Source organism: Hibiscus syriacus, unplaced genomic scaffold, assembly GCF_006381635.1.
Source record: "Hibiscus syriacus cultivar Baekdansim isolate YM2019G1 unplaced genomic scaffold, ASM638163v2 tig00110418_pilon, whole genome shotgun sequence".
NCBI classification, from domain to species: domain Eukaryota; kingdom Viridiplantae; phylum Streptophyta; class Magnoliopsida; order Malvales; family Malvaceae; genus Hibiscus; species Hibiscus syriacus.
The window spans coordinates 1682026-1695465 of NW_024062730.1; the positions used below are offsets into that span (position 1 = coordinate 1682026).

The 13440-nt window shown below is 36.0% G+C and overlaps 2 protein-coding genes across 4 annotated transcripts; one reads left to right on the plus strand and one right to left on the minus strand.

The window, feature by feature from the left end:
- Positions 1 to 698: 698 nt before the first annotated feature.
- LOC120124496 (protein IQ-DOMAIN 1-like) lies at positions 699 to 7053 on the plus strand. Of its 3 annotated transcripts, none has more exons than XM_039143160.1 (8): positions 699 to 902; positions 1208 to 1352; positions 2159 to 2279; positions 3099 to 3341; positions 4019 to 4246; positions 4664 to 4777; positions 5931 to 6420; positions 6596 to 7053. In XM_039143160.1, the coding sequence occupies exons 3-8, from the start codon at positions 2196 to 2198 to the stop codon at positions 6721 to 6723; spliced, it is 1287 nt and encodes a 428-aa protein (XP_038999091.1). In that variant the 5' UTR covers positions 699 to 902; positions 1208 to 1352; positions 2159 to 2195; the 3' UTR covers positions 6724 to 7053. The 3 variants fall into 3 exon arrangements, with proteins under 3 accessions (XP_038999091.1, XP_038999092.1, XP_038999093.1); XM_039143161.1 differs by having other exon boundaries at positions 1238 to 1352; XM_039143162.1 differs by having other exon boundaries at positions 720 to 902; positions 6599 to 7053.
- Positions 7054 to 7225: 172 nt separating this feature from the next.
- On the minus strand, positions 7226 to 10794 carry LOC120124337 (outer envelope protein 39, chloroplastic-like). The gene is made up of 11 exons (XM_039143043.1): positions 10510 to 10794; positions 10311 to 10377; positions 10188 to 10223; positions 9844 to 9988; positions 9514 to 9672; positions 9343 to 9413; positions 9191 to 9269; positions 8984 to 9099; positions 8673 to 8820; positions 8467 to 8536; positions 7226 to 7782 (listed from the first exon to the last, which is right to left on the minus strand). The coding sequence occupies exons 1-11, from the start codon at positions 10541 to 10543 to the stop codon at positions 7625 to 7627; spliced, it is 1083 nt and encodes a 360-aa protein (XP_038998974.1). The 5' UTR covers positions 10544 to 10794; the 3' UTR covers positions 7226 to 7624.
- Between the last annotated feature and the right edge of the window lie 2646 nt (positions 10795 to 13440).

Sequence of the window (13440 nt, forward strand, 5' to 3'; positions counted from 1 at the left end):
ATATGTCTAGAACTCGTATATATGAACGGCACAAAATGCGTTTACTCATAAATTTTCTCAACTTAGAGAATTTTGATTTCGTGGATCTTGGCCGTTATTAAGATAAATGTCATTCTTTTGTATGAAAATATAACTAATATCTTAAAATTTATGTAATGGTGAATCTATCAAATAATTTCAGTAGTAAAAAATGATATTCTTCTAAGAGATTATGGGTTCGAGCAATTACGTTTATGGGATATGTGTCCGGGTTTAATATGTTAAGAAAGTTATAAACGTATATTACCTTCTAATCAACGTATATTATTCATAAAATTTATATAATAATATCTAACATCTTATACATGTTTGATCATATTTATCCAATTAAGTATAATTATATATCTTTTAAGTAATATTTTTTAGAATATTTTTTAATTATCGATAATATATACACGCTCTATAAAATACAATTTCTGAATCTCAAGATTTCTAAAAAAGAAAAATAATTTATCCAACCTAAGAGAGACAATGAATTTGAACACGTCCCAGCACGTGATGACCCCTCCTTGTTACCACGCTTGAGAACGACTATACCGAAAAGCAATAATTGTAAAACGACGCCGTCCTTCCGACAGTTTTAATTGCTTTTTAACTTTTACCCCCAAACACCCCCCTCTCTCCCACGCCCCCTTCCCTCGGCGTGCTTTTAGCCGATTATAGTCCTCACAAATTCATTCAAAGAAAGAAAGAAAGAAAACAAAACAAAATCCGAGAATCCCATTTCCTCTGTATGCTGATTCCTTTGTTGAATTTGAAAGAAGAAAAATTGGTAGAGATAAGGAAAGAAAGTAACTAGGATTCTGACTCTGTTGAATGATTGATTGAGTGGTAGATCATCCTCAATCCAACGCCTTGAAAAGGTAATGTCACTTCGTTTTCAGCTTTTTTCTTTTGGACTGCAGAAATGCTGAGAAAGTTTACTGGCTTTTGAGATTCTAGCTCGGCGGTGAAATTTTGCGAGATCTGTTGCTTTATCGAGCCTAATTGGGAGTAGTTATTGTAATTTACAATAATTTAGACTTTAATGTGGACAGTTTTTAATGGAAGGACTTGAAAAGGGTTATCCATTAATGAACAAAAATGGAAATAAATTATGGGTTTTCCCTTTTTATTTAATTTTTTACATGGAAAGTATGAATTCTGTTTTTTTTTTTTTTTTTGCTAGCCTATTGATGAATTGATGATGATTTGCAAGGGAGTGTGAGAAGTGGGAAGATTGATGGGAGTTTATGTTTGCTTCACTGTACATTAAACAAAGTGACTGTGACGAGCCTTTTGAATTAGCCGAGGTCCTCCTTTTTGAGCTCAAGGTCGAAACTTCAAAGCTTGGTTGACAATGTATTTGGATATTGTTAATGAGCTGAAAATGGCTGTTTCTCCCTTTCTTATTTCAGTTCTTCATTTTATAACCACTCCTCTGTGACCACTTCTTTACTATATTCTACTTTTACGATGCTTCTAATTTGTAGGATTTCGGAAATTAGGGTTCAAATTGAGTGTTAACATGGAATTCAGGCTTGGCATGTGTATGGGCAGCATAAAAATCTGTCAAATACATTACGGCGTTTTAGTTATCTCATAATTCAAATTGACAATTCAATTGTACCTAGCGCCCAGAGAACGCTGGGTTAGCCATGTTGTCTTTGATGCTTTTGTGATTTATTTATTCAATATTTTTTTGTTTATTGACAGTCCGGTTCTTTCATTATGTGAGGAATTTCACCTTTAATAGCTCATGAAAGGATTGTCCCTTTCTTCTACTTCTGGTTATGGTGTAATTTTTTCAGCGATATCCCTTCTTTTGTGGTAATAAGGGAGTTCCCTTGAAATTAATGCCAATTTTGACCAGTCTGTTTCTTATAAATCATACTGATCATATTGTAAATGGATTTTTTTGTTGTTGTAAAATCTCAACAATTGTTACATTGGTTCTTGGACGTGTATCATATCAGCTAGATGCTTACACATTGGATCAGATAGGTAGGAATTACTATCTGGAGATTTGTTTGTCTTATCGCTCAGCATTCTTTATGGTTTCTTTTCCTCTGTAGTTTGTGAAGTTTCGTTCCATTGATTGCATCCATAGGATTTATTTTTCAAGCAATTTTTCTCGCAGGTCTGCCTTGTCTAGTTGAGCTTTCATAGTTGGTACCATGGGTGTCTCAGGAAAATGGATAAAAGCATTGGTTGGCTTGAAAAAAACAGAAAAGTCACAATCTTCAGAGAAGGAAGAAAATGTTAGTATGGATGTTATTTTTTTTTCAAAAAAAAAAAATCTCCTTTTGGAAATTTAGATTTGGGTATGTTCATGTGTCATCTCATGAGCGCCTCTTCAAAATGATGAAGTGATGATATATTGTCGATATTATGTGCACATTAAGTAAGAGTTCATGCTGTGGATGAATTCCTTTTTCCTGGACTTGGGCACAATGGACTAATCTGGTACAAAGGAGAAAGGATGTTTTGTGGTAACTTACATGCAACAGTTATCCTCATTAGCTGACATCAATATGTGAATTTTGTTCTCTTCATCCATCCTTGTTTATGATGTTATATGTCATCATCAGAATGATTGTGCATTTGATGATGCTTATTTCCATTTATCTGGTCTTATTGTGGCTTGTAGAAAGCAAACATGATTTGATAACTGACTTATAGCAGGGCGTATTCCTTAAAACTTTACTGTAAAGCTTCAGAGTTTTATTGATAGGGACAGAAGTGTGAGTTTGCTTTTCTTTGATTGTATAATTTCAATATCAAAGATCAGCTGCCTTTAGCAACAATTGAGAAAAAAAATACCTGGGCCATTGCATAATAAAGGTTGCTATTTGTGATTTTGGTCTCATGAAAATAGCAGTTCTGATTTGTCCATGGTAGTGAAGTCATCAAAGTTGTGCGTTTTAGAATATTCTTTATGCCTTATGTATGTTTGTATACGTATACATATGTATTATTTGGGCACATTAAGAAGTTAGCACTTAAACGAGATTCATCTGAAGTGTAACACCATTTTTAGCATGTTTTTAGCTAATATTTTTGGTCTTTGGTTGTTATAGAGGTCAGTTACTAGCAAATTTCGTCACCGAAGAAAGCATTCTGTTGAGTTTGACACAGATAAACTTCAAGAAGAGTTGGAACGGAATGCTGTGCCAATAGCCAGAGACACTAATACTCATGCAACAGCTGATTCTGCTGGCTCTCCCTCTCGTTCACTTCAAGTGGTTGTTGCAGCTGTTAATGGACTTGCTATGGAAGAATGGGCTGCCACTAGGATACAAACAGCTTTTCGTGGGTTTCTGGTATTAATTCCACTTTTCATATCGTAACCATGTCGAATGAGAATTAAAATACTCTTTATGTCCCAAGATGTTTGGGATGGTTTGACTTTCATAAAGTTCAAGACATAGTTGTAATTTTGATTTAACCTTTATTTTAAAAAAATTGGCTGCGCTTTTTCTTGGTCATACATTAGAAGAATGTTCTTAAAATGTTGAAAATATCTTTTGTTTTTGGTAATTGAACCTGGGAATTTGAAAAATGAAGTTAGGGACAAAAAGAATGAGCTGGATGCTGTTGCTCTCTTCGGGATTTAGAGTGAGTGCATTTTAACAAGCACTCATTTTTACACATGTATTTTGCATCCTGTATGTGCATTTGTTTGTGGATGTGTTTTGTTTATGCTTATATGGATAAGGTGGTAGTGGTACAGTAAATCACTGATGCATAGTACGCCGTTCGTGTTATACTTCTTCACTTTGTTCAGACCATAAATTCTTATACAGTTTGAAGGCTATTTTTTTAATAAAAATAAAATTTATTGCATCCCTTCTTAACTGCGTAGAATACAAGTTTATTATTAACAAGAAAGGCCCAGCTTGTAATGATTTACCTGTCACCTGAACTCTATTTAAATAGTAATTTAACTTCATTATTCTTCTGCCTGATGGAATTGAAATGTATTTTACTTAAATGTCAGGCTAGAAGAGCTTTGCGAGCGTTAAAAGGATTAGTAAGGCTGCAGGCCCTTGTTAGAGGTCATGCTGTAAGAAAACAAGCTGCAATGACTCTTCTCTGCATGCAAGCTTTGGTGAGAGTTCAGGCTCGTGTAAGAGCAAGGCGTGTTCGACTGGCATTAGAAAGTGAAACTGCCCAACAGAAGCTTCAGCAACAACTTGCAAATGAAGTTCGTGTTAAAGAAGTAGAGGTGAGGAACATTAAATCTTAGTTCATTATTCATCTCAAACTACAACTATTTATTCACTGGCACACATGAAATAGAGTTGAATTCATGCATGCAGACAGGCTTACTTCTTGTTGTTGTGCATATACATGTGTCTGTATTCATTCGTTATCTTCGAGATTTAAATTTTAGGATCTTGATGAGACATCATATTCTTCTAGTGTGTCAACCTGATGAATTACTTCACTTGTGTGAGTCAGATCTCATTTAGAATGCAAGTGACAACAGACAACAATTTGCATCTTGTAAATCAGCACAAGAATGATGATAAAATTTCAATTCTAGAATTCATACCTAGTTCAGAATTTAGAATGAGGTTCATAATTTGAGGCATAGATGTTGGTAGTTTGCTGAATGCTTCATACGACTGATTAAATGCAGGAAGGGTGGTGCGATAGTATAGGATCTGTTGAAGAAATTCAAGCCAAGTTACTAAAGAGGCAGGAGGCTGCAGCTAAACGTGAGAGAGCCATGGCATATGCTCTGGCTCATCAGGTAAGATATTATAACAATACTGTTATTCATTAAGCAGCAAATCTTGCATTCCAGTAACACTTTTATTATTTGTGGAATGAATGGCTTACCCCTCAAATCAGTGCTCAGATCGCATTAGGGAGAAAGAGTTTTCGATGTTGCAATACATCTCTATTAAATTAACGTGCTCAAGCATGCTTTTATTGTAGTTGGAGCTTGGAGCTTTTGATTAGTCTTGGTATCTTCAGAAAGGATTCTCGACTATCTTTCCTACTTTTTTTAATGTGATTACGTTGTAAAAAATTGATGTCAGTATATTTCTGTGCTAAAAATTTGCCGTCTCCTATTACCACCATATCTGATATAACTATGGTTTCTTTATTCAATATTTGCTTGTGGTTCTCTTCAGTTTTGTGCATTTATTCAAGAACTCGTCCCTAAGAATAGGTCATTGGAATGATAAAGAGAGAGCTTAGTGTAATTACTGTTCTTTTTTAACGAAGGAGAAAACATAGAAAGAGAGAGAAAGAGGTAAAGGTTGGGCACACTTAGGCTTTCTTATTTTTTTCTACTTTTGCAACTTCGGTTTTGTTGTTTACTGATGGAAACTTGATAATTTGCTATAAAGTAAAAACAAATAATAAACAGGAACATTCTATTTAATCCAATATGCACAAATGACAAAAAAGGCAAATGGCAATTAAAAAGAATCCATATTTTGTAGTAAAATCACGCATTTTCTAATTTATAAATATTAAATATATATTTACTTCATCAACATTATTGTTTGATTCTTCTTTATAATCACATTTTATTCTTGGCCCAGTCCCATGTTAAAGTGGGAAAACCTGTTCTCTCTGAGCATCATTTTCATGTTTTAAGTTATCCTGGGTTTTCTGTTTTGTTAATGCTCTTGAGGGTTGAACATCTGCTGTTACAAAATTCTGTTTTGCTCTTGGTTAATTTTGCTACCTGGTCTATATGTCCTCTCTCAAGCCTCTGATATTAGCATCAACCCCACAGTTTATGTTGGATGCCAAAATCTTGTATAAAAATGCTTAACTCCTCCTAATCACCTGATTCTTTGATTGTCAGATTGTACTGTTCTCTTAGAATCATGTCAATGGCTGATCTCATTTTAGCTAGTGTTAAGAGTTGAGACCTGTTTGTGTAGTGGCAAGCAGGATCAAGACAGCAGTCTATGCCTGCTGGATTTGAACCAGATAAAAGCAGTTGGGGTTGGAACTGGCTGGAAAGGTGGATGGCTGTACGTCCATGGGAGAATCGCTTTCTCGACATTAATCTTCGAGATGGAATGATGATATGCGAGGATGATTGTGCAGAAGGAAACAATGGTTCCAATTCTCAGACAAAACCTGTTATCAAGAAGCCAGCTGCATCAAATCTTCATGCTAACCTGTCAAATCTAAAGACAGGTCCATCGAATTCTGGAGGGAGTGATTCTCCACCTGGTAAGTTGGCAAACGCGCTGGAAACAGTCAATGCATTGTCTTCCAAGCCAAAATCCAATCCAGTCCTTGAAGATTTGGTTGAAGAAGCTGGCACAAAACCTGTTATTACTTCAAGATCACGCAGCAATCCTAAAGAGAGGTCTATAAAATCAGATAAACAGCCAAAGAAGAGATTGTCTCTACCTAACAGTGGTAAGTTCCCAAAGAAATAGGTATATTCTCCTTGATGTAACCCTCCACTGGAGAATATAGTGGAGTGGTAATTAGTCATGCTATTTTTGTTGCCCACGGTGAATGAATGTAATTTGCAACCGTATCTTGCACTTGTGCATTTTGCTAATTTCTTGTTTCAATGGTTTGATTTGAGCAGGGGGAGGTAATGGAACTGAAACCAGCAAGCCTAGCAGAACTGCTGCAAAAGCGACACCAGGCTCTCACAAGCCGATAAAGGACAGGTCCAAGTCCAACGAACAAGGGGACTTGAATCCTGCATGAAATACGGCACATGCTTTTTGATATTTAAGGAAGCATCTGTGAAGACAAATCTGTTGGGTTGCCATCCACCCAGGTCTTGTTTATGTATATGTGTATCAAATTACAGCGCGAGAAGCAATTGCTTTATTTTCCTGTCATAAAATTGAGTGGCACCGCCGTGGCGGGGAGGGGAGTTGAGACTGGTTTGGCTTGCCTTGGTCTGTTATGGGAATAAGCCAATAATATGTAGATTTTATTTGTTACTGTTGTAATGAGCTGTGATTAAATGTAACAAAATCACTTGTGATTTGCGTGAATCAAGTAAAACTGAGTCCAACTCTGGTTTGAAAATTTTCCAGTTTTTACAAGAATTGCATTATGGCACCATCTGTCTTGTTATATGACCTTGGAGCAAATTTCATATTGCGATATATGGAATTTGATCGACATCAAGTAAACTCAACTAATGAATAAAATAAAATGCCAACAGTGTTTGGGCGCATTGAAAATGTATGCGGTAAAATTCAGATTTGGAAAAAGATATTACCGAGTAAGTACGAGCTAAGGATACATGACCAGGTTCTTTTTGTGCAAAGAATTTCTACCTCTACACCCTTTAATTCCTTTGTTCCTAAGTGTAAACCCTCTACCATAACAATCAATGGCGTTATATAATCTTTTCCTTAAGAATTTGCAAGTACAATGTGAAAGGACCTAGGCTTTAAACATTGTTTTTCCATGAATGGCAAACTGTGTCGGTGATCGAAGATGATCAATATGTAGACGGTGACGGGCACAACCCCAGCACCAGCCTCAGTGCATAACCCAACCCTTTCAAATTCTTCTCATTTTCTCCTTGAAATTATCCTTTTCTCGAAACAATGAGCAAGAATTTGGCAGCTTGTATATGGTTCTAAGCAATTCAAGAAGCAAGATTTGTGACGCCAAAGTATAGGGTCTTCTGTTGGAAGGCATTGATGGCATAATCAACCTGAAAATGACCAAGTGGAGACTTGAACCGAAGACCGTATCCGAAGCCAACTCCAGATCCTGGTTTCCCTTGTCTCAATGCTGGATTTCCTGAAACTCGTTTATCAAACAGTTAATAAGTAGCAGTTCTGCTTCACTGGTGAATTAGTGATATATGACAGCTTCCATAACATAAAATAGTACAAAAAGGATTAAGGTTCCATTCCTTTCACACACTAATTTCCTAGAATTACAACTAACCAATTCAATTCCTGGAAATTTTAAATTGCATGGCATTTTAGAGACTATCTACACTCGACTTGTCTCATAAAATAAACAATGGTAATGGAATGGTTGCTCCTAGAGTTGCAAGAAAGTTAAAAAGAGTAACAATAAGCAGATATAAGCTAGGTTCACACACCTAAGACATAATAAGCAATTCAATGCTAGATGATAATTTTCATGATGTGCATCTCAATGTGCAAGCAAAACAGATCAGAGAAATACAAGATTGGGATGCTTTTGATGCATCGAAAGAACTATTTGAGAGAAGAATATGAAGAGGTCAGCAGGCACCAACTGCCCAGCTTCCTAGCAGGGGTTTCAGGGTGATCATAGTCGTATAATAAATACAAAAATGAAGCAGATGCTTCATGACCTTAGAAAGCCAAATCATGCTATTTTAAACATGTTATACAAAATGCAATTAGTTGAGAATTAACAAAAGGCTGGAAGCATAAGATTCGATCATCATTTAGATACAACTTTGTAAGCAAGTAGATGAATAAGACTCACCAGGTACAAGACGACCCGAGCCCAAATCAGTTCCACAGTCCAGGAAAACAGAACCTTCCAACATCTTGTTCTGAATGCAGCAAAAAAAAAATGTCAAGACATGCAAATAACATAACCAACACTTCATGTACTTCAACATAACTTACATATAAACATTAGAATGCAATGCTCCCTATATAATAATAAAGAAAATAGTAATTACATACAAAAGGAATTGTCACTTCAGTATTAGCAACCAAACATGATCTTCCAGATCCAACAGCCCCTTCACCATACCCTCGCACGCTACCTAGACCGCCAATTGCAAACGCTTGATATGGAGCCATATCTCCTACAATCGAACCACCTGTCAAGCTGTAAGAGAAAAGGTAAGAATTGAGCAAATTTAAAAATTATGTAACAAGTACTCTAGAGCAGGCGCGAATCATGCACTTTTCAAAGTCGAGCCATGAATTCCAATCAATTTTCTCTTCACCAATGGAAGAGGGAAAAGGGAAAAAAACTGCAACATACTTGCCTTGTCAAGAGAAAAGCTGGTCCAAGTTTGATGCCCTTTGACGCAACAAACTTGAAACGGTTGAAGATTAACCACTTAGATAGAACTGGAATCCCTTGCTCTATTTGCATGGTAAACTGAAATAAGTAAAATTTTGCAGTTAGTGCCCTTATTCAAGACACATTAAAGATGTATTTCAGTAAGTTGCAGTAGAAATGAATAAATTACACGATAAAAACTGCGATCGGTTGCCTTCGCATATTGAGATTCTTGCTTTAAGACTACCATACTGTCATGAGCATTTCCACTGCACAAAATTTAAATTATTGTCAACAATCAGTTCATCTATTGTTGAGAATTGGAAAAATATTCATCTTTACCTGCAAGTGACGGGAAACCCGTCGAGATCTCTGGTAATGGAGCGGCCATCATCACTCAACAGGCGAACATTCTGTAGGGTGAAAGTCTTATAAATAACAAAATTTCCTCGAAATAAAACCGACTATTATGAGGTAATATTGTACTAATGAGTTTGACTGTTTTGCCCAAACCTCAAATTTAATGCTTGTTGTACTGCTCCATTTATAACTTGCAGGTTCATTTAGATCCAATCCAACTGACAGTCGAGACAAATTCACGCCTCCACTCCCTGAACGAGAAAAATTGTCCACAGGTACACCATGGACTCCAATCTCAGGTGAAAGTAAGTGCTGGAACAAATTATTATAAATAAGAACTATATCCATACTCCAACCTCACAATTCAGTTTTTTTAAATATAAATCAACAGAAACCCTAATTATGATGCAAACTTTTTCCTTTTGTCTCTTTCTTATCCACAAAAGCAATGAGAAAAACAAGTAAACAACATCAACAACGTACCTGCATGGTAAAACATTGTTGAGCAACCCATTGCGGTCGAGGCCTCCGATAAGCTACCAAGATATTCGAATCATATAACCCCTTATCCCAGGATACATCAAGCTTCTCGCTTCCACCGAATAAATTCGGGTGTTTGATGCAAAGACTGCAACAAATACATTGAACCAGTTACTATCTCTACAGATTCAATTCGAGCCCCAATTCGTTATCCCAATAAGGTAAAAGATAGAAACAACAAATATCAAATTCACCATAAAGAAACACAGAAATTCATATATTCTTCATCCACATTTTAGCAACAACCAAAGATGTTATCTTTGTTAACAAGAGAAAAAAGACAATACCTGCCAATTACTAGGGAAAGAGGACTGCCGGTATTCCTGTAAGAGAATAGAGCTAAACATCTTAATCAATCACTGAAACCCAATTAATTAAAATCTCATAAAATTGAAGCATGAAGTAAGAACCTTAAAGAAGGAAGCATCATAGAAGCACACATCTTGTGGGTAAAATCAACATTAACATCAATCTTGGCTGCCATTACAAACAAACAAAAGTTTATAGAAATATAAAAAAATATCAAAAGTTGTCATTTTTAATAAAGAATGAAGCAGTAAATGTGACTGCCACTTCAATCCAAAAAATCAAAAGGGAAAAAGAACTGACCTTTGCCTGCATGGATGCTCTTCTGAGCCCCCATATAGTTGGAGATGAAAAAAACATTAAGCAAAGGAAAATGGTTTTTTTTTGGATAAATGGGTATGACTATCAGTTAGACAGAGATTGCATTTTGCGTGAAAGGAAACGAATTGATGGAAAACATCAAAGACGTAAGGAAGAAGAAGAAGAAGAAGAAGAAGAAAAACAAAGGTCTTGTGTTGTGTTGTGTGATGTTTCCTTTGCAAAAGAGGAAAGAAGCCTTATTTTGTATTTCTGGGAGAGTATTTTATCCGATTTGCTCAACCCAAAAGCTGAAGCTTGAAGTTATCTCCTTTGCTTCTTCTTTGGTATTACTTGCACGTGGGGTCTGTCAATGTATTGGGTTTTGTCCCATCTTTTTCACAATGTTTTTCTCATTGGGGATTCCTTGTTATTTATTTATTTTTTAAAATCTTTTCTTTACTTTAGTCCTTGTGGTGAAATTATTACCAAAAAAAAAAATAGAACATGAGATAACTTTGAATGTAACCATCCGAAATTGTGAAGAAAAAAATATTTAATTGAAATTTGATGATTTAATTGTGTAATTGATGAAAATTTGGAGACTAAATTGAAAGCTTTCAAAACTTATAGGTTATTGTAGAGTTTAAGGAAATTCAAGGACTAAGCCCTGAATTTACTCACAAAAATGTCAACAGACACTCTATTAAATATTTTGAATCAACGGGGGGAATTCATAAGTATAATTTGCTAAAATTCCTCCCCACCAACCTCTCATTCCAAACCCGATTCCGATATCGTCCGAATTCCGATCGTCGTTTTGAAACCACCATCGTGTTCATCATCGAGCGAGAAACAAACTCCTTAAATTAATTGAAGTGAAACGCTGCCCAACGCCGTGAATTTCAAGTCAAAGACTCGACGTTTTTTTAGCACCATCGCCGAGAAAATATAAAATTCATCGCCGATCGTTGCTCCGTTTTCGACACCTCCCGCACCATCATGTTCCTTGTGCCGTTTCGAGTTTGCCGGTGTCATCCTTGGTTTCCGTTGACGGCGGCGCGTGAGGAGGTGAAACGGTCAAAGTTTCCGATTTGTTGAAATCGAGCTCTTCGCTGTTCAAAAAATTGAACCGAGCTTTGTAGGTATCTCGAAATCGCTCAAAATAATTTTTAGGATATTTTTCGTGAATTTTCCGACACCGGAATGTGTCCAACGAGCCCCCACGCACCGCCACTACGCGTGGGTAATGTTCAGCTCGGCTAGAATTGTTTAAAAAAAATCGGTTTTTGACCGGTCTGAACTAGGTTGACCGGTCCGACCCGTTGACCACCTTTGACCAGAACTTTGATCGGGTTTGACCGACCATTAAACGACCTTTAATCTTTTTCAAGTATACCTATCCTGACATTTTTTGACGTCCTGAATCTGTTTTTGGGGTTCGTTTCACCAAATTCAAACCCAAAAGTCTCCAAATCGTCAGTCAAACCCGTTGACTTTGATTTTGACAAAGAATTCAAAATTTCGGAAGGTCATACTTTATGTTTTTCAACGTCCTGAATATGATTTCGAAGTCTGTTTTGCCAAATTTTGACTCGAAATCCCCGAATCGAGCATGTGAACCCAAAAGGCTTAGTATTTTAATATTTTGATTATTTATTTGAGTTTTGGTTAAGGAATTGATTGAATTTTTTTTTTGAAGGTACTCGTGTTTCACTTGAGCGTGGATCAGTTAGGTTTGGAGTTGTTCTTTCGTCAGATCAGCCTGAAGCGCGTACTACAAGAATTACCTGTAGGTTTCCGTATATTATTTAAATAAAGATTATTTATATTAGGATTCTAATATGGATTTTTCCAATTCGTAGGATCTAGCGCTGCAGCAGAGCGTGGTCGACAAACCCAGTAATAGGCTTCCCTATCTGATTTCTCAAACTGTTATATGTGTGTTTCATAACAGTGTTATTTTACTATTTCAAAATTATTATTTGAATTGTTTTAGATTGGTGATAATTCATAATACTGTTATGACATGATACTTGATTTTTTAATATTGATTACCTGATATCTGATTTCTGTATTTCGGTATATGATTTTTTTAAGCATGAATTATTCACCAATTTCACTTGAATAGATACTTGTTTATTACTGACATTGGGGGGAATATTGTTGGAGGAAGAATACTTGCAGGCTCCTCGGCTTTGTGCTCAGGGCCTTACTGGACGTGACGTGGTGTATGGTTCTGGGGAACCTACACATTTTGTTCGTGACGGATAGGGGTATTGTTCATATTTTAAATAAAACAAACATGTTTGATGAAATGATTTTTACTGGAATATTTTATTAGTATGTTTTTATACACTATTTGAAGCACACTAGCTTTTTAGCTCATTCTATAGTTTTACCCTTTTCAGATAACAGCAGACAGTAAGCAGCAGATTTGACATCAGGAAAGATCAACTACTTTATTTTGTACGAACATATATCTCTATATATTTTTCAGTTGTGTTTGGTGACATGTATTTTGCTGTCGTTTTGGATATATATGTATTATCGATATTTTGTTTAGTATTATCTGTAATGTTTTATAAGTTGTTTTAAAAAAAATATTTGAATGGGATATATGACCACTTAGGTTTGAGTCTAACTTACAAACCGGGTACGAGGGTTACATTTAGTGGTATCAGAGCCTTCGGTTTAAACACTCGGACTGTATATTGGTCCTAAACTTTGGATTTTTAAGAAATTATGAAAAAAACAACATGTCACCTTATTTTATGATTTAAAGTTTTCTCGAGATCCCTTATGCTAATCTGACATATGTTTCAAATTCTTTCGGTAAAGCCTTATAGATCCAACGATGAGTGCTACTAGAGGTCGTAGGACAGGACGTGGACGTGGTCGAGGGCGAGTTGCTCGACCTTCTGTTACGATAGACGA